General features: G+C 41.3%; 1 protein-coding gene across 1 annotated transcript in view; it reads right to left on the bottom strand.

Annotated features, from left to right (window-relative positions):
* Positions 1 to 8,563: 8,563 nt before the first annotated feature.
* The window catches only part of SDHD (succinate dehydrogenase complex subunit D), a 74,113-nt gene continuing 61,422 nt past the window's right edge, over positions 8,564 to 21,254 (bottom strand). The window contains exon 4 of the mRNA XM_085645701.1: positions 8,564 to 14,400. Coding sequence (XP_085501827.1) covers positions 14,235 to 14,400 — 166 coding nt within the window. The 3' untranslated portion in view covers positions 8,564 to 14,234. The remainder of the gene's footprint in view (positions 14,401 to 21,254) is intronic.

Genomic DNA, 21,254 nt, shown 5'->3' with positions numbered 1-21,254 from the left:
CAGTAAGCAAGATATAATACGCACAGCATAAGCAGTATGAAGAAATAATACTGCAATAGTATTGTATTTTAGCTATGACATATAATCATATATACATACATAAATAACACAGGCTAAGAAGTGAATACTCGTCTGATGCTTCTAAAATAGTCCTACCCCGGTGTACCTAACCTAGGTGTAGTGCGAGGTAAAAGTACGTGCTGTTTTCCATAGTATGGTATATACTAAGTTCAGTATGCCAAGAGTCGGCTCCATACCTTTAAAATGAGAGAGGTGGGAATCTCTATCCGGGTCTCAAACTCTAGCACCTCATGAAGGGAGTCAGAACACTGGATTCTCTGTGAGCAGGGATGACAGCGTCTGGTCAGTGCGTCAGGCCGGGATATGGTCTCTTCTGAACTTGCCGTGGCGAACCGTGCAGTCAAGACGTGCTGTGGTTTGCCAGGGTAAGGGAAGGCATATTTATACCTGGAGGGTGCTTAGGAATGCTAGCATTGATGTAAAGTAGGGCAGAGGAAGACGTCATGGATGAACCCCTAAGGAATAGTAGTTCTTGCATAATAGAGGAGTTCTTGGAGAAATCAATAATCCTAGCTAGGGAAAGCCCCGTTCGGCTTAAGGGTCTGGTTTCTAAGAACTCGTTGTGACGTGGGATGGACAGATGTGGGTGACCATGCCTGTATTTGGTTAGCATGGCTAATGCCTAAATAAGGACTGGGATTCTATGCCTAAATAAGGGCAATGTGAATTGTGCCTATATAAGGACATGATTCAGGGAAACCTATATACGGGTATCTAAATTGAAACACAACACCCTCTCCATTGACAAATGATTGATAGTACTAAATGCTAAACATGCTAAACACATAAAACTGAGTATCACATGTTCACTAAAAACATTTGTAAAAGCATACTAAAAGGAGTCTTTGTTAAAAGTTTGCTACACATGAAATGCAAAGGTGTTGTACATATTACCGCAATGTTGCATTCTAAGCATATATTTACAGTGAATGCTCAGAAAATGAACAGAAATATATATACACATATGTAATGAAATGGTCCATGTTTACAGAAAGGAAAAAGTTTCAGAGCCATTTCATGTCATCATTATATAAATTTGTAAAAAGGTGACAATGTGTCCTTGGAAGTGTTTCAAAGAAGTCTGTTCTCTATGAATAGTTGTACTGTAAGCAAAGCCTTTAACCATAAAAGAAAAAGTCAATATTCAAAAAGTGCGATCTTAGGAAAATTCCAAATTTAGTCATTTTGTTTTGAAAAAATGAAGGCCGAATTCATGGATTACATGGTAAAATTGTGAGCCAAATCAAAAGTTATTTGAAGATGCTGGGGAAAACATTAAATCCTCTAATCCTGTAGACAAAAAGTCATCTGTTGTTGACGGTGATAGGTCGATTACCTCGTTTAAAAGACTAACTGCTCATAGATGTGATGCATCGTCAGTAGCAGTGTTCGTTGATACCTGTGTGCCTGTTGATCCATCTCGTACCTCAGCAGTAGCATGTTGCGTCTGAGATCTCAATGAATGCCGTCATCAGGATCGGTAGCCGCTGGGGACAACACAGAGCATGGGCCGTTATCGGGTCCAGCAGAGTTTCGATATCCGTTGGCATGACTGATGGGAGTGTTAGACAGATGTCTAGCACACATTCTTCACCGCAAAGCAGGCAGCGTAGAACAGGTAAGATGCAATCTTGCCAGATTGGTCTGAACGACAGAAACCATGTGGTATTTAGTTCTCATAGACGAGGTAAACCCAATAGTTGCACTATGTGCTCACGACACTTCCTTTCCAGGAGAGCATTCTCCAAGGTGCTGGGAGTGACGCTGGTGGATTAGCTTGCCATAGCATAGCAGAAGGAATAAAAAGAACATTCCTGCAATGAGTGCTTGAAGTAGCGGCAGACCACCAAACACCGAGAGCATGAAGTTTGGAATAATTCCGAGGACTGCGTGAAAAGGTGTTTTTGATGCGATTTTCTGGACCTGGCAAGAATTCCCTAAGGTCTGCGTCTTCTTTAAGTAAAGATAAGTGTTGTTTCACATCCTCTAGTGTAGATGTCTGTAGCCAATCAAGGCATAATTTTCCTACACTGTATGTTGTTACTACCCCTGGATGCTGTCTTTGAACATAGCGTGGGTCTGGCCTATTGATTGTTAAACCTTGTGTTTTGCTCAGGAATCTTTCTTGACAGATGTTTGTGTCTGTGGGCCAGAGCAACCATTTTTTCCATTCAGAATCTGATCTGTTGTATTGTAAGATAGTATGTACGTCGACCACCCCCTGTGTAGTGCTATTACTTGCAGCTGTAGGTATGGACGGTTTGCTCATGTCTTTGATCTTGGCTAACCCAAGGCAAGACGTTTGTTGGACAGTGTCATTCAAAAATATTATCTGCTGTGGGACGATGCTGGCTCTAAACAAAGCTTCTATCCCCTGTACTTGCCAATCTTTTGTACCCCCAGACAGATTTCATGTCAATCTTTTTCCAAAGGTTGAAATCTTGTCTAGACAGTAGGGCAATAAAGGCTGCAGAATAAATCTGTTTGGTATTTGTTTACATATTTTTTGTTCCTGTTTTGTTCACATTTTTAAAGTAAAACGTTTCTGGATTGGATATATTGTACCCTGAAAAATATGTAAACTTCATTTCCAACATTTTTGAGCTACCCCTTGGTGGTGTAGGACAATGTTCCCATTGGTTATACATAAATACATTTCTAGGTGTTGCAGATTTATGCAAGAAATGAGGACCATAGTGGTTGTAACAAAAAAGCTGTTCATAGTCTGTTGAACCCTCTAAGTAGTCATGGTTAGAAAATGCAGCAGATCTTTCTAGATCAGACATCATGTTATTAACAGTCTCAAAGTCCTAATCATCAGAATAGGTACTGGAGGTAATAAAGTCATTTAATGATATCTGAATAAGTGTGGAATCTTCAAAAGTTCCGGCGGACTGAATATATCATAATCCGTTTTGTCCCACACTATACCATCTTGTATAGGAACGGCTGTGATGTTCACTGCTGACAAGTCTCTTGCTTCACGATGGGATGATTTGTGTGGTTTCAAAATTAAGTTCACATTTTTACTTTCTGTGTCCGGATGAATGTATCTTCCATTTAGCAGCATGCTCAGAGTCATTCCTAAAGCTAGCCAAAGCAGAAAGAAAAATATTTCAGAAATAATCCATAGTTCAATCAATGGTGAAACCAGATAAGTCTTTTCCACGTGTTGAAAAAAGTCTTTTGCTTGTTCTTTGAAAGTTCTTTTGGCTGGCGTCGTTTCAGGCTCTTTGGGATCCTCAGAAAACGTATCAAAGTTAATGAAATAGCCAGAAGCAGTTCTGTCAATGGTTGAAATTGCATCAGGATTCGTTGAAATCGCTGGAACCAGTGGATCACTTGCTACGTTGGTGTAGACCGGTGTATCAGGACGAACTGTTATTTGGGTTTCAAGAGGAATGAGTTCCATAGCATTGTTGCTTAGTCCTTCATTTCTTACTGTTGGATTCTCAATGGTGAGGAGTCTTTCAGTTTGAACCTCTTGGATAGTAGCTAGAGGAGTGCGTCTGCTACTTGGTCGGAGTCCACATGGCCTACTGCTTAGTATCGGCCACATAGTGTGGTTTGATGAGGTCAATGGACACAAATCTTTTCTCCTTTCTACCAGCAAGGGGCGGCAGAAATACTGTTCTTGATCCGTGGATTGCTAGGACAGGTACTGGTTGTCTGTAAGAAGGTCCAAATTCCTTCTTGTCCGCGATCTTCTCTCGGACTAGATCCCCAAGCTTTGGGATACAGACAGGCCTTGCTGGGACGGCTGGATTATCCCCAGTGGTGGTTGGCTTCAGGAACACATTGCTTGGTTTCGATCTTAGTTCATTTAAGTCCTGTAAAACAGTCAAACGATCTTTGATATCAAATGGTTTATTTTCCACCACTGTGCCTTTACATTCGCGATCAGAAACCCACATTCTTGTCCCAAATAGGACCTCATATGGAGTGACCCCTCCTAGAGAACTTCTTGGCCAATTGTTTAATGAGCGTTAGACCCCCATAAAGACGTTTAACCCACCCATCACCCGAACCTAACACCATAGCGGTTATAGACCGCTTTATGTCACGGTTTTTCCTTTCCACAACCGAATTTCCCTCAGGATGGAATGGAGTGGAGTACCGCAATGCAATGCCCAAACTGACCATGGCTTCTTTGTAAGCCCGAGAGCTAAACAAAGGGCCCTGGTCAGAGTGTAGTGTGCCTATTGTGTATGTGCCGATAAAGACTCGCAAATCTTTTATAACAGTTCAAGCGTCAGCCGAGCGCTGAGGCCACATCCATAGGAACCTTGAGCACGAATCTACTGCGACCATGATATATTTATAGTTACCATCCCTTTGCAAGGGACCGCAGTGATCCAGGTAAACACAAGCTAATGGTTTATCTGAAATTAACAGGGGCGTCTGCGCAGGATGTTTCACTGTAGAGACTTTCATCTTTTGGCATATTTCACATTCCAAAACATAGTTTTTGGTCGGTTTCCTAATGCCAGGCCACCAATATCTCTGTTTTAATAACGATACTGTGGCGGAAACACCTGCATGGGCAGAGGCTATCCCTTCATGTGCTGCTAGGATTAGTCCTAATCTACATTCCATGTTTGGAATTACCCCATCCCCCACTCCAGGGATTCGCTCAAACGGAACGTTGTTCGCATCAATTGTATACGAGTATTTGAGTGGAAACTTTTTAGGTAACGCTGCACCACTGCTTTTGCTTGAAGCATTGACAACCAACAATATCTCACTGTCTATTTTCGTTTTTGAACGAGTGATTGCAGCTGCGGAAGCAGTTTGCACAGCCCTCTTTGCGGCTTCGTCAGCCAATGAATTCCCTGCAACGTGAACGCCATCACGTTGATGACTCAGCGTGTTTATCACCTAAGTGTTTTGTAGTCCGTCTCGCAACTGAACTACTTGTTTCCAAAGCATTTTATGCTTGATTGTGCCACCGTTTGCATCTTTGAAACCATTTCAAAGCCAATTCGTATGATTGTACACAGTAAAGAGAATCGCACACTATAAGGGTGGGGAATTCGCGATCCGTATTTTCAAGTGCCAATTTGAATGCTTATAGTTCAGCTCGCTGAGCTGTACAATCTCCTAGAGATTGTGTTTTAGTGACCATCGGTCAGAATTTACCATTGCGCATACGACCTTTAACGATCGCGCAGGCTGCACTGTAAGCTTGCTTACTTCTCGTAGTGGGTTGTGCTGATCCGTCAGTATAAATTATAAATTCATACTGGTCTAGAGAGAATCTCAAGAGGCAGAGGACATTCGTGTTCATATTGCAGGAATGCTTGTGTTTTTAGATAAGGATCAAAAACATATTTAACATCTGTTGCAGCAAGAGAATTAATCTATTGTACCCATCTCGGATGTAAAGCTTTTGCATTCGGAATGCTTGCTTTTGTTACCACCTCTAAGGCTGGTACTGGAGTCACGACAATAATGAGTTTCCCCTGAGCTAGAGCTCTTTCTTTTGCTACAGCGTTTTGAACTGCTGTCAGAATTTTTACTGTCAAAGTGAATCACATTTCTGCTTGTGTGTACAAATGTGATTTGTATGCAATTGGTACTTTTTCAACCTTCATTAAAAGTTAAGTAGGTGAATCCGCATTGACCCGAAATTATTCGGATCTCTAAATTGCGTGTATTTACGCGTATTTGTAAGTGATTTGTTGCTAACAAGTCAGCTTGTAGTGAACGCAGGATTTCTGTGTGTTCCTGTGTCCAATCTTTGATTTTGAAATCATGTTTGATTAGTTCGTAGAGAGGTTTAACCCTTTCTGCATAATTTAGAATGTAAGTTCTTCCAAAATTCAGGAAACCTAGAATCGACTAAGTGTTTCAGTGTTTTTGGAGGTTGGAGCAAAGCACACTTTTCTAAAAAGTTCGCTGCCAGGCTTTTGCCTTCACTTAAAAGTTCATATCCTAGGAAAAGGACATTAAGATGGGCAATTCTAGATTTTTTAAAGTTGAATTTATAGCCCTCAGAGGCGAAGCCCAGTATAATGGTGTTCATCCTGTTCAAGTGCCTATCCAGGTCATCGTCTGTCAGATAGATATCATCGACATATGAAAGTGACGCGTCATCATAAATTTGTAGTAACTGTTACTCTTGCTGAGAATAACCCCCAGATGTACTTGAACCCTTGCGGGAGTCGACAGAAGTGACGCTGTGTCCCCATTATTAAGAAAGCTTTCAAATACCTACTTTCAGGTGCTATGTTTTGACAAAAGAAACCAGTTGAAATATCCAATGTGGTTTTATATTTTTTACGCACAATGTTATTCATTAATGCTGTACTGTGTGCATTTTGCACGGCAAATGTTTTAGAACAGGTGTTCAGGTGTCTGTAATCCAAAACTAGACGATATGTGTTGTCTGGTTTGGAAACAGGAAACAAAGGATTGTTCATTGATGAGGTGCATGTTTCAATCACCCCTTGGTATTCAAGTTGATCCAAGATCTCCCTGACCTGTTTTTTTTAGCTTCCTGCTTAATTGGGTACTGCCTTTGTGCAGTAGGTTGACATTTTAATTGGATTTTGTGGTGAGGCGAGTCCTCATTCCATCCTACATGATGTATGTATAATGCTGGGGCCTGGGCTAATGCCCCTTTCCTGGCATACGTATATTTTAAATGTATAGGAACATGCTTGGAGAAGGCTGGCATAATGATGTCTTCACCATGTGGGCACTCCCTGACAAATTCTGGTGGCCAGTCTTTTTCTGCTATCATAACCCCTTGAAAGCTTCTCCCAAAAGAGTGCTTTCACTTTTCTTGGTATGTCTCCCTCAATCCGGAGTGTTATTTCATATAACATTTGTGGAGAACTAACCCTGGTGTCTACAGTTTCAACTGTTATGTATTCATTCAAGTCCACTGTCTCCAGAAGTTCCTTCAGGTTCCGGCGAGCTATTGTTACTTCTGCTGCACTGTCCAGCATTGTCTAAGCCCATTCTCCGTTCTTGAGTTGTGTCCTCAGGATTTTAGGCATGTCCGATCTTCAGACCTGCTACCTTTTTCTTGGTGCATTGAGGTTTTGGTTTGTTTTTCTGAACGTGTTGATCGTCTCTGGACTTCATGCGTTCTTCTTTGTGATCTAACCGTCCTCCTCTTTCGGATGTCTGTGAAGATGTCTGAAAGGTACGAGAGGAACGTGTATCAGTATCTTGATACCTGACGGGTTTTTTCAAATTATCCCTATTCCTGAGGTTATACCTCTTGTCAGAGTGCTCCTTTTGAGGAGACCTACCTCGGTATTTAGAACGTTTCTCTTTTTAATGTTGTTTTTTGTTTTCTCACTTCTTTTTAGAAGATGTAGGATTGTGTTCAATTGAGTCTTTTTCAGGACCCTTAGACAGTTGTGGTTTAACTGTGTGATTCTATTAATTCTTGTATTTGATTAAGTAATTCCTTATCTGACATTGCCTCAATGTCAGGATGAGGTATGTAGCTGGCTAAAATCGGCCATGTTGCTCCTGGTCTACCTAGTGGACCAAGCCTGGTAATGTGATTGTAATGTTTTAGGGTGCCTTTAAACAAGAGCTGATGCTCCTGGTATGTGAGTGGAATTTCAACATCCTCGAAGGGAATGTATTCCTCAGGTGGTTCATCTTCTTTGAAGAAGTGAAACATTTTTGATACTGAATTTGATTCTGGGAATACTATCCATGAATGGAATACCTCTGTCTGAAAAGATTCATGTGCCTCTATCACAAAAACTGCTCTGCCACCTCTTGGTGTTAGGCCATGTGTTATAAGTTTTAGAGTGATGACTCTCCTTAAATTTGGATGGATATTTAGAACACCCTCATCAGTTATATTTAAACCTGTAGTAATTAAACCTGTTACGACTGGATCAGCCATAGCCTCTGTATCAGACATTTTGTTTAATGAAAAATGTAGAACAAGTTTCGAGGAAACAAAGATAAGGTGCACAATATTTTGGAACACTGTATCCTTCAACGTTGAATAAACCAAACAGCTAATACATAGGATTTTCGTCCTACTCCGCTATGGCAAATATTATCCCTACCCACTCCAGACGTCTTATGGAGTATTATGAGTAGGGGTCTCTGAGAAAGGCACGACTGAGTTACTTCAGTATCTAGCGTTAAATTAGTGCCTAATCAAACCGTTGGGCGCCATGTAGTGTAGTTCCTATTTCCCTTATAGGCTCTGTGCATTGGAATAATATTCACTATAGTTTTTGCGTGGGACTAAGGTCAGTATGCTCCTATAGAGGTCATTAAACTTAATTACTTGTGTGTGCCAGCTAACTCAGAGGTCACTAGAAACTTCTCGAATGAACAAGAAGGGATTAGTTTCTGACAACCGCATAAACATGACAACTTTGTTTCCCTTAGAATCGGAACGAGTCTCAGAATCGTGGAAACAATAGATAACAGTTTCACTCAGTCAATCGTGCATGCTTAGTTTTTCCAGAGTTACACAGAAATTGAAAGACGGGCGTTTCAATAAAAGGGTTTATTGAACAATCTTGTTTCTCGTGTAAGAGATAGTAGTTGTTACAATCATTAGACAGTAAGCAAGATATAATACGCACAGCGTAAGCAGGAAGTAGAAATAATACTGCAATAGCATTGTCTTTTAGCTATGACATATAATCATATATACATACATACATAACACAGGCCAAGAAGTGAATACTTGTCTGATGCTTCTAAAATAGTCCTACCCCGTTGTACCTAAGTGTAGTGCGAGGTAAAAGTAGGTGCCGTTTTCTATAGTAGGGTATATACTAAGTTTAGTATGTCAAGAGTCCCTCTAGGTTCTAGTCGACTCCATAACTTTAGAAAGAGAGGTGGGAATCTCTATCCAGGTCTCAAACTCTAACACCCCGCAAAGGGAGTAAGAACACAGGAAGCTGGATTCTCTGCGAGCAGAGAGGACAGCGTCTGGTCAGTGCGTCAGGCCGGGATATGGTCTCTTCTGAACTTGCCGTGGCGAACCGTGCAGTCAAGTCGTGCTGTGGTTTGCCAGGGTAAGGGAAGGCATATTTATACCTGAAAGGTGCTTAAGAATGCCAGCATTGACGTAAAGTCGTCATGGATGAACCCCTAAGGAATAGTATTTCATGCATAATAGAGGAGTTCTTGGAGAAATCAATAATCCTAGCTAGTGAAAGTCCCATTCGGCTTAAGGTTCTGGTTTCTAAGAACTCGTTGTGACGTGGGATGGACGGATGTAAGTGACCATGCCTGTATTTGGTTAGCATGGCTAATGCCTAAATAAGGACTAGGATTCTATGCCTAAATAAGGGCAATGCGAAGTGTGCCTATATAAGGACATGATTCAGGGAAATCTATATACGGGTATCTAAATCGAAACACAACAGGATAATGCCATTTTCCACCTCTATCGTTGAGAAGATAATGGGAGTACCCACATCACAGTTTGGGTAGTCATCAGTTAGGTTTACCCTATCTACGGCTAACCCGAATATAGCTGTATAGTGAGCCACCCATGCATCCTCCCCCACATTTATATTTAAAGCTGGGTCTGTGTCTTGACTCAAGAATGGTGAATTGACTATGTCCCAGAAATCATTAGAGCTTTTTAATAGTGAAGCAAGCTGTAATTTGTCACAGGCATCCTCTTTTAGAGCCATAAGTGTCTCCCGCCTAAATTTTTTGTATTGAGCCCAGAGAGCGCTGACCACAGGCAATATTCCTTGGCCTTTCCTTTAGCGCTTTGTGTGTAAGCTACTGAGGGTTTTTGTGCAATATATATTAAACCAGGGCGGGGTCTTTAATAGACGCTTATTCTTAGATTTTAAATTGCTTTCCACCACACTCAGCAGTGAAATAAAGGCCCAGACTATACTTTGTGGGTCACTATGCAAGTCAAGACACGTTGATATTTATTTCTGGGTGCTATTAAAACAACCCTTCCATTGGATTTGAAAGGTCAATGCAACATGGTCACTAAAAATTGAAGTAAAGGTGTCTATCTGGTTAAAAAACCTCTTAGATGGGATCGCCATCACTAGGTAATCTAGCGTGGAACCATGTATTGTGTCCCCAAAAGTTTATGCCAAAGTGCCTGTTTGCTCGTCCACAGGATTAAGAATTACCAGGTTTCTCTGAACCAAAAGTCTGTTCAATTCGTCCCCGTACTGCGTATGTAGGAAATGATAAGGTACAACCCCTTCTTCATCTACCAACCCACATAGCGGTGTTGTTTTAGTGCAACTATGAGAGTTAAAATCACCTACCCACACTATATGGAAGGGTTTACGATAGGTGGTTATTACTTTTTAAATTGCACTTTCAAGTGAGTGGATTAACTCTGTCCTGTTGCCTTCAAAATAGTTATTGTAATCGTTGATTAAAAGCATATCCTTTACACCAACACCAGTACACACTGAGATGGTAATAAGAGGACTGGACATTTAACTAGAGTATCCTTAAACACAAGATGTTTCTTTTCAAAGTTAGTAAGCCTTCTCAAGCTCTGCCTGACCAGGAAGGAATAGCAGGGGTATGAATTGCACGGAACCCATCAATATACACCTCACCAACTTCCCATGTTTCTTGAAGGCACATTAGGTCATAACAATTAATCCTAGACCAGTCTTCCTTTTCCCTCTTAAACCTAAGCCCGCTATATTCCAGGCTAATACATTAATAATATTGATTCCATGGGCCAGAGGTCAATATTGTAATCCATTTTTTACCAATTCATTTTGTATTTGTGTATTGTCTGTGAAGTTTCTTAAAGTTGATTGTATGTTTATTGTAAAAACAAATAGTGTTTTCCATGTTTCCGGTAGAAGAGACAAAAATTAAATGGTCTAATAAAGTACAGAACGATCGTTAAATAAACACTAAAGACCAATGTAATCAGTGATTGAGTCTGTTCAAGTAGAAAACAGCATTAAACGTGACAGCTAGATAAAACGTTAAAACGGGAGCATTTTCTTGCTTTACCATTCTGTGCCTCTGCCTGCCTGTGTAATCCATGTATGCGGGAGAGTGACAGTTGGGCTGCCTGTACATTCACTCTAGACAGTCACAAAGGGAGCAGAGATGTGCCCTGCATATCCTGATGGCCCATCACCAGGCTGATGGCCCTTCATGAGCTAGAGTGGTAGGAAGCGTGGTCACTGACACCTGAATAGGGCTGTGCCTGTCCTCACACAAAGCTGTCTCCACTCCACTGTAGTGTATCTGGAGCCAGGTCAGGAAAATGCAGGGTCTTGTGCACTACAAAGACTTTCCTTTTAAGTTTGCCTACTTCAAAGACAGAAACTGGAATAAGTACTGGAGCTTTGACACCATAACTTCAGAACACTTCTGGAATAGGAGGACATTCTGCAAATAAGACCTGGAGAAGCTGTCAGGAGGGGCTACCACTTTGCGGTGTTGGCCTGATGCTGGCTGCTTCTGTCTTGGGCAGTGAAAGGACTGTACTTTGCTCTCTACAACCTGCTTGCCAAGGTTCTATAAGGGCTTGTGTGTGCTCGCCTCCTGTTAAGCAGTCTCAGGGCCATCAAAGACTTCACCTGCAGCCCCTGAACTCCTCTGCTGGGTGTTCTGACCTGCCAAGTGTTGCCAATTCCAGTTCTGGGCCCTTGGAGGTGACTTTGTTGCAAAGAACTCAAGAAAATCCATGCATCGATTCGCAGCACTTTTTTTTGCTCCTGACGCAGCATCGCTGTGCAGGTGAAATACCAACGCATTGCCGCTGTGCATCCGAAAAATCGACGCAGCGCCTGCTGTACAGCTGAAAAATTGCTGCAGCCTGAGGCCCGAGCACCCTCTCAGACGCAAGCCCTGCTGTGCGATTGAAGAATTTGATGCATCATCTGCTTCGCAGCTAGAGAATGGACGTAGTACCTGTTCCGCCACATCGACGCAGAGCGCCTGAATTTTCTACGCATCGCCCTTGTGCGCCAAGTTCTCCATCAGCGTTGCTGTAAGGCACTATGGCAGCGTGTCCGGAGATTGACGCATCACCTCCCTCACAGTCAGGAATCGAAGCATCACCTCCCCTGTGCTGCAGTAAGGAATCGATGTATCACCTCCCCTGGCAGCAAGGAATCCATGCATCACCTCCCCTGTGAGTAAGGAATAGATGCATCGCTTTGCTTTTCGGGCACCTCATCTCCCCTGCGCCTCTTTTCATCTTTGATTTTGATGCATCCTAGGTACTTTGTGATAAAAGTGACGCATTAAGGACTGAACTATTTTGAACCTTTTAAAAGTGATATCTTTGCTTGTGTATGTTGGATGTTTGTCATTTTGGTCTTGTTTTATTCAGAAAAATGTTGGTAATTCTTCTCACCTAGTGTTATCTTTTTGTGGGGTTTTCACTATGTTACTCTGTTTGTATGTGCAAATGCTTTACACATTGCCTCCGAGATAAGCCTGATTGCTCATGCCAAGATACCAAGCAGGTGAGCAGGGCTCATCTTACCTGTGTGATCCCCTTACCTTGGCTAGACTAAGTGTTCCTACTTGGACAGGGTGCAAACCACTGTCAACTAGAGTCCCCAATTTCTAACAGATGTGTGATGAAAAACAATTGGAAAGTAGGGAGGGTTTGTATTTGTACCTCACCTTGGCTTGGTTACTTCACTTTCATCTGAGTAAATCTCAAATGCATTACATTACATTTGGAGATGGTCACCTCTGCACCACCTCACTGTGTGATCTTGCATTTTCTTTCAATTAATGTTCATCAGGCCAAAAAGTTAGGCACATTTTCCTGAATACGGAAAATGATCCCATTTGCGTTCCATCTCTGGGAGCCCACGACTATGTCTAGCCTCTGCAAGACGATAATTATAGCTGGTGCTAATTCGGATCGATAGGCCAAGGAAGACTCTCCAGTGGGCTTTTCAGTCTGGTTTGAAGCCAGCACCAACTTCCTAGATAGATCAATAGCCTGGGAAAATTATATATACAGACTACATCTCTATTCCTAGGTCCCAAAAAAAAAAACAGTCTTCGATCCAACACAAATAGCCTTTAGACCATTTCATGAAACAGAGAGGGCTTTTGTCTGAATTCTGGATGAACATCACTAGATGCTTGATGAAGGAAGAAGAGAAGAGCTACTCGGCATCTCTACCTCCTTCTATACCATCTGACAAAACATCCTTAGACTTGAAATTGGTACTCAGAATAAAGACTTGGCTTCTCTGCTGGCTACACGATAGGAAACAGGCAGTAAAAGGGTCTTCCATGTTCTCTACTTTTAAACCAGGGGAAAAGGGTGTGCCTCTGGGCTCTTCGTAAAACCCTACTTTAACACCTACGTAGCTCTTTTATCCCAAATCAATCATTTGGCTTTACTTTCATAATATATATGGATGACATACAGAAAGTCACACACACAAACCCTGTGGGGGACACAAGCCCTGTACGAAAAAAAGAAAAATGATGCTACAAAGACTAAGATTCTGAACTGGGGTCAAAATGAACCAGCAATAAAATTACACTCAAACCATGATTCACACTTTATTCTACATTAAGTTTGCTGGTTTTACAAAAACACAAATTGAACTTGTATAAAGCCTTTATTTTTGTAGGTGAACAAAAATGTCTTCCCTTTTTTGGCGAAGGTTTGAGCAACAAAAAGAAATCCCAAATATTAGTGGCCAAGTGCGCGGGAAACCTTATTTAGCAAATCGGGTTGGAATTTTAACCCTCTTTTTGGACCTTAAGTAATGCTCATGCATCACCACTCCCTCCCCAAGAAATACAGAAATCCACAGCAGTAGATAATTCGAAAGGTGACAATGTTTAGAGTGCAGCACTGCAAATTAAGCTTTCCGAACAACTGAAATATTCTCTATACTTCTCTGAAATGTGATCTTGGATGTCCCTCTTCCATGTTTACGCAACCAATTCCTTACTTACTAAATCCCCCCGTGGACCGAAAATGCAAGAACTATCTTGGAGATGTTCCAGATCTTCTCTGTGACAAGCAGTATATATTAACAATATGATTGCTGCAGAACAAAGAGCAGTTTCCTTCACACAGTTTCTCGTATGGAATCATGACGAAACGCATGAATTTCTGTGGCCAAGTCCCATTTTGTTCCACTGTGCATCTATCACTCTCACGAGACAGAATTAAAGCAGAACCCTTTCCCAATCAGTTCAACTCTGCATCAGAGGCTCCAGAGCATGGCCACAGCCTTGGAGATGCCCACGTCATGATAGTTGAAGTAGCAAAGACCAGCGAACGTCAAGGCCGACAGAGCGAAAAGGCCTGTATTGGCCACTTTGACCAAGGTGTCTCCTTTCACATAGTCTGTCACTGACTGTCCAAGACCCCTGGAAAAAAACATAAGAACACTCATTAAGGGGAAAACATCTATTCTGACAACTAATTTAAGTCTAAACATCCAGATTTTACATATTCTATATTATTAGTTTTTAGATTTGCCGGTAATAACAATTTAACAAAGTAGGAATAGTAATGTGCATGAAGCTCAACAGGTCCTTAGTTATTCAAAGCTACACAATATACTCTGAAAAGAAAAGGTACAGTATGAATATAGACCATATATCTCACCGGTGCGGCAATACAGGTCCCATACTTAAGTATATTTCAACAGTTCTCATCACAGAAAGCCTAATGGTGCATATATGGGAGAGAGTCCTTTCAATCAAGCCATGGTCATTTGGCATTTAGCCAACAGAAAATGAAGCCAACACAAGTCTGATGGATCTTGAAATGACAGCCACATAACTTCAGAAGTAACACGTATGACTAAGAATCAATGTTAAATTATCTGCTCTCAATATATATAAGTGGAAAGGGTTCTGCACCCAAGTGAATCGGTGAGACCCTTGCATCACATGGATATATTAGTAGGATCCTCACCCCCTAGCACCACCAGTGGCATGCTTCATCATCGGATCCTCACCCACTGCAACTAGTGTGAGTGGGTAGGATCCTGAAGGCTTTAACTTGAACTTAGGTTTTAGTAAGAGATCGGCTTACAAACCGCGTTGAACCCACCCGCTCACACTAGGTGCAGTGGGTGAGGATCAGATGATGAAGCATGCCACTGGTGGTGCTAGTGGGTGAGAATCCTACTAATATATCCTTGTAATGCAAGGGTTGCGCCGATTCACCTGGGTGCAGATCTCTTTGATATATATTGAGACCAGTTAATTTGACCTCTCAAAACATTTGGAGTTCATCAGTTGCAAGGCTTTCCCTCTTTTGTGTACTGATTACATTGTTTAAGGGAGGGTGAGGGTTGCCACAATTAAGCTTCTCACGCCTCCTTGTTTTTCAACACAAGGATCAATGTTAGTCTGTGATGTAACATCAACTGTCATTATCCAATAATCTTGAATGCCTGAGTACCTCTGTGTAGATGTGCACAAGAAGGGCTTACCGTTAGAGCAAACCTATGTAGGTGTACCGGAGTACAGTACATTTGAGCATGTGTCTATAGTGCATAGAAATCCTTGTAGTCTGTACAAAATACAATAGCCAGTGATTTGCATCTACAGGTATGCATGGGGCATGCTCCCATAATCTGTGTGCAGGGTGTACTGAAAGCACCCCAGCAATTGTAAAATTCAAAATTAGCCAGCATAGCCTCAGTCTAAAGAATGTAAATACTTCTAGTGATTTTGTGTCCGGACTCGATCCAAGCTGATCTAAAGTCAGGAAAACAACCCCCTGGTTGTATAAATACCCAATTTGGCCCACACCTCTGATAAGTCATTACTCATTTGTCCATTGTCGGGGAATTACGAGGCAGGCAAGGGATTATTTGGGTGGCAAAAAGCAGGTGAATATAGCATAACATGTCCTGCTAATTTTCCCATCTCCTGCCATAACCAACCGGTGCATTGACTGTTTGTACAACAGCGATCGGTTTAGGTTAATTCAACACACTTTGTAGTGTTCTCATTTCAATGTGATCCATTTCTACAGAAGGTGTGCGGCAAGTAGAAAGGTGATAGAAACCAATTAAAGGGCGGCGCAGACCTGAAAATCCCTTTTATCCTAGGGTAAGGTGAATAGAACTCATTGCAACAAATTTTGTGTCTAAGTCCAGATCAACACAGATAGAATACTCCACAGGCTATGAAAGCGCACGTACCTGGCTAGACCATCCAGCACTCACTGTCCACAATTATCCATATCACAACATCGGCTTGTATAGAAATACCCAGATATCCCACTAAGTGCCCCAGCAGTAAGGGTATTCACTAATTTACCTGTGCTGAGGCCTGAGTGAGTGGGTATACCTACCGTTTTCCACAGGTAACTTTTATACCAACAGTTACCAATTCTAATACTTTTCAGATACCAGTTCAAGGCTAGCAGCAGGGTACTTCGCAAATGGAAGATCGTCAGCATAAAGGAGGGCACAACAATTTCTCAGCCAACAAGCCAACAGCAATAGCTACAAGCAGGGTTGAAAACGAGTATCTGTCAATCATCCCTACCTGTAATGAAAGTTTCAGACAAACGCTTATTATGCACCCTGTCAACAGGTTTAGTATAATAGTTTAATAAGATCTATCAAAAGTCACCTTATTTCCTCTTGAGTAACACAGCCATCAAGAAAGACCACTCCTTTGAGTCAAAGTCTGCTTGGCGTTCAAGTACACCAAGATTCCTACTTCGGATGTAGAAGCATGAATACAGTGTGCATGCAAATTATGCTATTTAGCTCTGCTCCTATCAAATTCAGCCTGGGTTGGGAGGATCAATTTGTCCATCAAGGACTTACATCTTTTAGCAATAACTGAGGGCAGAATTTTATGTTGAGATTTAAAATAGAAAACGTGCCTCAGGCCTTAAAAAGCCTATCATCTTTATTGAATTTCAGAAGAACCATAGGTAGCAGGGGGTAACTTTCACATTTCCAGTGTTAACATATATACCTCAGGTAAATGTGGAGCCAATAAATTCCATCTGTAAAGCCAACAGATTCACGCACGGTCTGTAAATTTACAGATTTATTGGCTAAGGTTTTGGTAATTAAAATTATTGCTGTAGTACACATGCTCTACCCTTGAAGGATCCCAACTCCATCAGGGGGCTCCAACACGGTGGATACAAAAATTAATCACTTAACAAAAGGACAACACTCCTTGAAAAGCTATACATGTACATTTCAGTTAAATATTCCTATTAATTCATTGCTATTTAGTTGTGTATCGCTGACTCACTGATGTTCAGAGAAAGTTAAGAATTCAGTCTGACCAGACCACCTGAAAATATACATATGTCTTCTGAGGCCTTTCAGATCTGAATCACCTTCTGGCTGACCCTTTTGCCCAAAAATATGCACTCTTTTCACAGAAGTCCACAAGAATGCACACATACACAAATTATGTTATTAACACTGTGCTTTTCATTTATTTATAGTATTCACTGGGCAGCCTCCAGAATGGCTAGTTTAGGTTACGGTTTGTAATTTGACAACGTTTTGCACATGTGGTGAGGAAGTGTGCAAAAATCTGCAAGCAGTCAATGTATCACTACGGGAATTTGTGCACCAAATGAATTCAGTTAATTTGAGGTCTACCTGAAACAGCGCACGCGCTGTCGATTACAACATTCTTTTGTTCATAATTTTTTTTTTTTTAAACCTCTAAAAAACAGGGACTTTTAGCACACACATTACCTACCTTTGGCGGACTTCATTTTCACACTTATTTTCTTCCTTTTCACTGGTGCAGGGGTATCAGTTTCACTTTTGCCTCAGTGGGTTTGTTTTCTTCCCCAGAGCATGGATCAAGTATGGATTGATTTCTTGATTCATGTTCTTACTCAATACCTGCTCTTAGATTGTGCTACTTATTAGGCCGAGCCTGGGCAGTGTATGCACTGCTATGGGAGGCATGTAGTTCTTAGAATATGGGCTTTAAGCACCGCCCAGGTTTTCAACTGGCTTCTCCAACTGGCTTCACTAACTGTCCTTTGTAAACGCCTGCTTTTGATTGGTGGATAGGTTTACTAGTTCCTCCTTAAGGGCTTTTGTATCCTCCCATGAGGACTGGCCCTCTTACATGTGCTCACACGCTTCATGTTATTTCCCAAACTTCAACAGCACTCCTTTTTTGGCTGCCCTGCCTCTGCTTATGTTCCTGCCATGAAACCTTCATGGCGCTTCATTTTTCAGCTCGGCCCCTCACTTAACCTCCAAGTGCCGTTCCCCACACCACCTCACCCCTCCCACACACTAGTGCATGCCAGTCCCCAACACCCCTCCAAGGTCGCGGTTTTTTATTCAGAAAAATGGCAACGCTTTTAAGCTTTAGCACCCGCTGTCCGTGTAGGAAGTGGGAAATCCATAATGAAGGAAACACGAACAAAGAATTGTGAAAATACGCGGAGGTTTATTCAACGCGTCTGCATGTCACCAGCTCAAGATTACAATGCCGTTTCACCCGCCAGACTCATGCCCAACCTTCCACCCTGTTTTAAAGATCAACATTCCTCCCCACAACACGAATCAGTCACGAGCTGGAACACAAAGCTCCGCTCGTGACAACTCGTGACAGGTAAACACGTTCCCAACACACCTTCCCCCCCTTGAGAAAAGAAAACAAACAAAAAACAAACAATATAACAGCAGTAAAAAAAACACTTTAAAATAACTTACAAACTAATTCATGACAAAATCTTTGTACTTAGCAGGAAGGCGACGAGTGCGCACAATCCTTGAATTATCAGAAACAGAACTATTAGGAGATAAATCCTCATGGTTATTGTCATACTCCAAATCCAGAAATACATTACTGGTGTGGTCATCTTGATGAGTAATAACGCACTTGTACTTAAAGAAACTCTGTTTAGATTCCAGACAGAACCACCGTCAATTCTGACTGCATTCTTAAATGTTTCAATTACTTTCCTTGGATGTGACCAAATAGACAAACCTTTGCATACACCCTTTTTTTTTTTTATGCGAACCAAATCCCCTACCTTAATCACCTGTTTAGTTAATGAGCCCAATTTCTTTTCCATCGCATCTTTCATTTTAGCTTTGTATGATTCTACTCTTCGTTGCACCGCTTCATAATCCACTTTAAAAAAAATCATTAAGCTCATTCCTGTTTTTCTTCATCCACCAAGGAACTAAATTAGTGCTAGGTTTACGCCCTCTTAAAAGTTCAAAAGGACTGACTAAGGTAACAGAATTTGGAGAAGTCCTGTATGCTAATAACATAGATTGCAAAGCATTTCGCCAATTCAACCTACCCTTAACAGACAATTGAATAGCCTCTTTAACCACAAGATTAAATCTCTCCACTTGACCATTTGCTTCAGGATGGAAAACAGAAATTCTATTGTGAGTAATTCCACACTTAACAAGAAAATCTTCCTCCATTTCCTTGCTAATAAATTGTGGTCCATTGTCAGTTACAATTTCTTGAGGAATGCCTTCCCTACAAAAGACTTCATCCAAAAATTCAATGACACTCTGGGAGGTAACATCCTTTACCATCTTAACTTCCGGCCATTTGGAATAGTAGTCAATAAGAACTATTCCAAATGCTTCGTGCTTAGGTAAAATATTAAAAGGACCAATGATATCTAACCCAAGTTTACACCAAGGGCCAAACGGAAATTCTACAGGATGCGGTTCTGGACGTAAAGCCACTGCTGACTTGTCACTGTTGGAGCAATGAACACATGAACGTACAAAATGATCAACTGATGCATCAATACTTGGCCACCAAAAGGATTCCTTGACACGTCTCCTGGTAAATGAAATCCCTAAATGCCCTTCATGAGCAATTCCAAGAATTGTATTCCTAAGAGAAAAAGGTGGAATAATTTTGTCACCCCTCAACACCAAACCATTTTCAACTGCTAGTTCTTCTTGAACCTTTGAGAAAGCCATCATATCTCCAGATAACGTCCTCTGTTCAGGCCAACCTTGAAACACATATTTCTTGACATTCATTAACTCAGAATCTTTTCCCATCTCTTCTGACCAAATGTTTTCTTGCAAACCGACTTGTTTGCCAAATACCAAATTCATATCACCCATGGTAAAAGCTACTTCACAATCATCATTTTTAATTTCGTCTGGGAATGCCGTTGGCGAGATTAATCTAGACATGCAATCAGCATGTACATTGGCTTTACCCTGAACATATTCAATTTGAAATTGGAAAGACTGTAATCTTGAAGCAAGTCTTGCAAGACGTGCAGACATAGAACGTCCACCACCTGGTGCCATTAAGTAAATAAGCGGCTTATGATCGCTTTTAATGGTGAATTTAGTGCCCCACAAAAAAGTTCTAAAATGTTCAGCTCCCCAAACACAAGCTAAGAGTTCTTTCTCTATGACTGAGTAATGTTTTTCTGCATCTCTCAAAGCTCTTGAAGCATAAGCTACAACCCACTCTTTACCATTGTCTCTTTGTAGAAGAACGCCACCTAACCCGGTACTGCTGGCATCCACCATGATAATACATTGCTTACCACAGATAAAAGGTTTAAGGCACGGGGCTTTCACTATGAATTCCTTTAAATCTTGAAACGCTTTAGACATATCTGGGGTCCAAATAAATTTAGCATTTTTCTTTAATAAACATCTAAATGGGTCTACTTTAGAGGCGAAATTTGGTATGAATTTGGCGTAAAACTCTATGAGACCCAAAAAAGCTACAAGTTGTTCTTTGGACATAGGTGTGGGAGCATTTATAATGCTTTCAATATGATTCCGTTTAGGTTTGATTCCGTTTCCACTAATTGTATGTCCTAAATATTCTACTTCTTTTTGTTTGATTTTACACTTATCAAGACGGAGAGTTAGACCTTTTTGGGCTAAAGCAGCAATTACATTTATTAAATTTAAGTCATGTTCCTCATTGTTTTTACCATATACAAGAATGTCATCTTGAAATGCTATAGCTCCTTCTAATCCCTCCAAAGTATCCCTCATAAGTCTTTGAAAAACTGAAGCAGCGCTAGCAAGGCCGAAAGGCATGCGGCAATATCTAAAAAACCCTTCAGGTGTAATGAAAGCAGTGATATTCTTAGATTCTTCAGAGAGGACCACTTGGTGATAAGCACTAGCTAAATCAATGCAAGAAAACACTTGTGCCCCTGCTAAGGTAGAAACCATCTCATGGAGATTAGGTAAAGGATGAGCATCCACCCAAATTGCATTATTTACACTGCGAAGGTCCAC

The sequence above is a fragment of the Triturus cristatus genome, chromosome 3_1, assembly GCF_964204655.1.
Source record: "Triturus cristatus chromosome 3_1, aTriCri1.1, whole genome shotgun sequence".
Classification (NCBI taxonomy): domain Eukaryota; kingdom Metazoa; phylum Chordata; class Amphibia; order Caudata; family Salamandridae; genus Triturus; species Triturus cristatus.
This window is presented reverse-complemented; position numbering and strand designations above follow the sequence as displayed.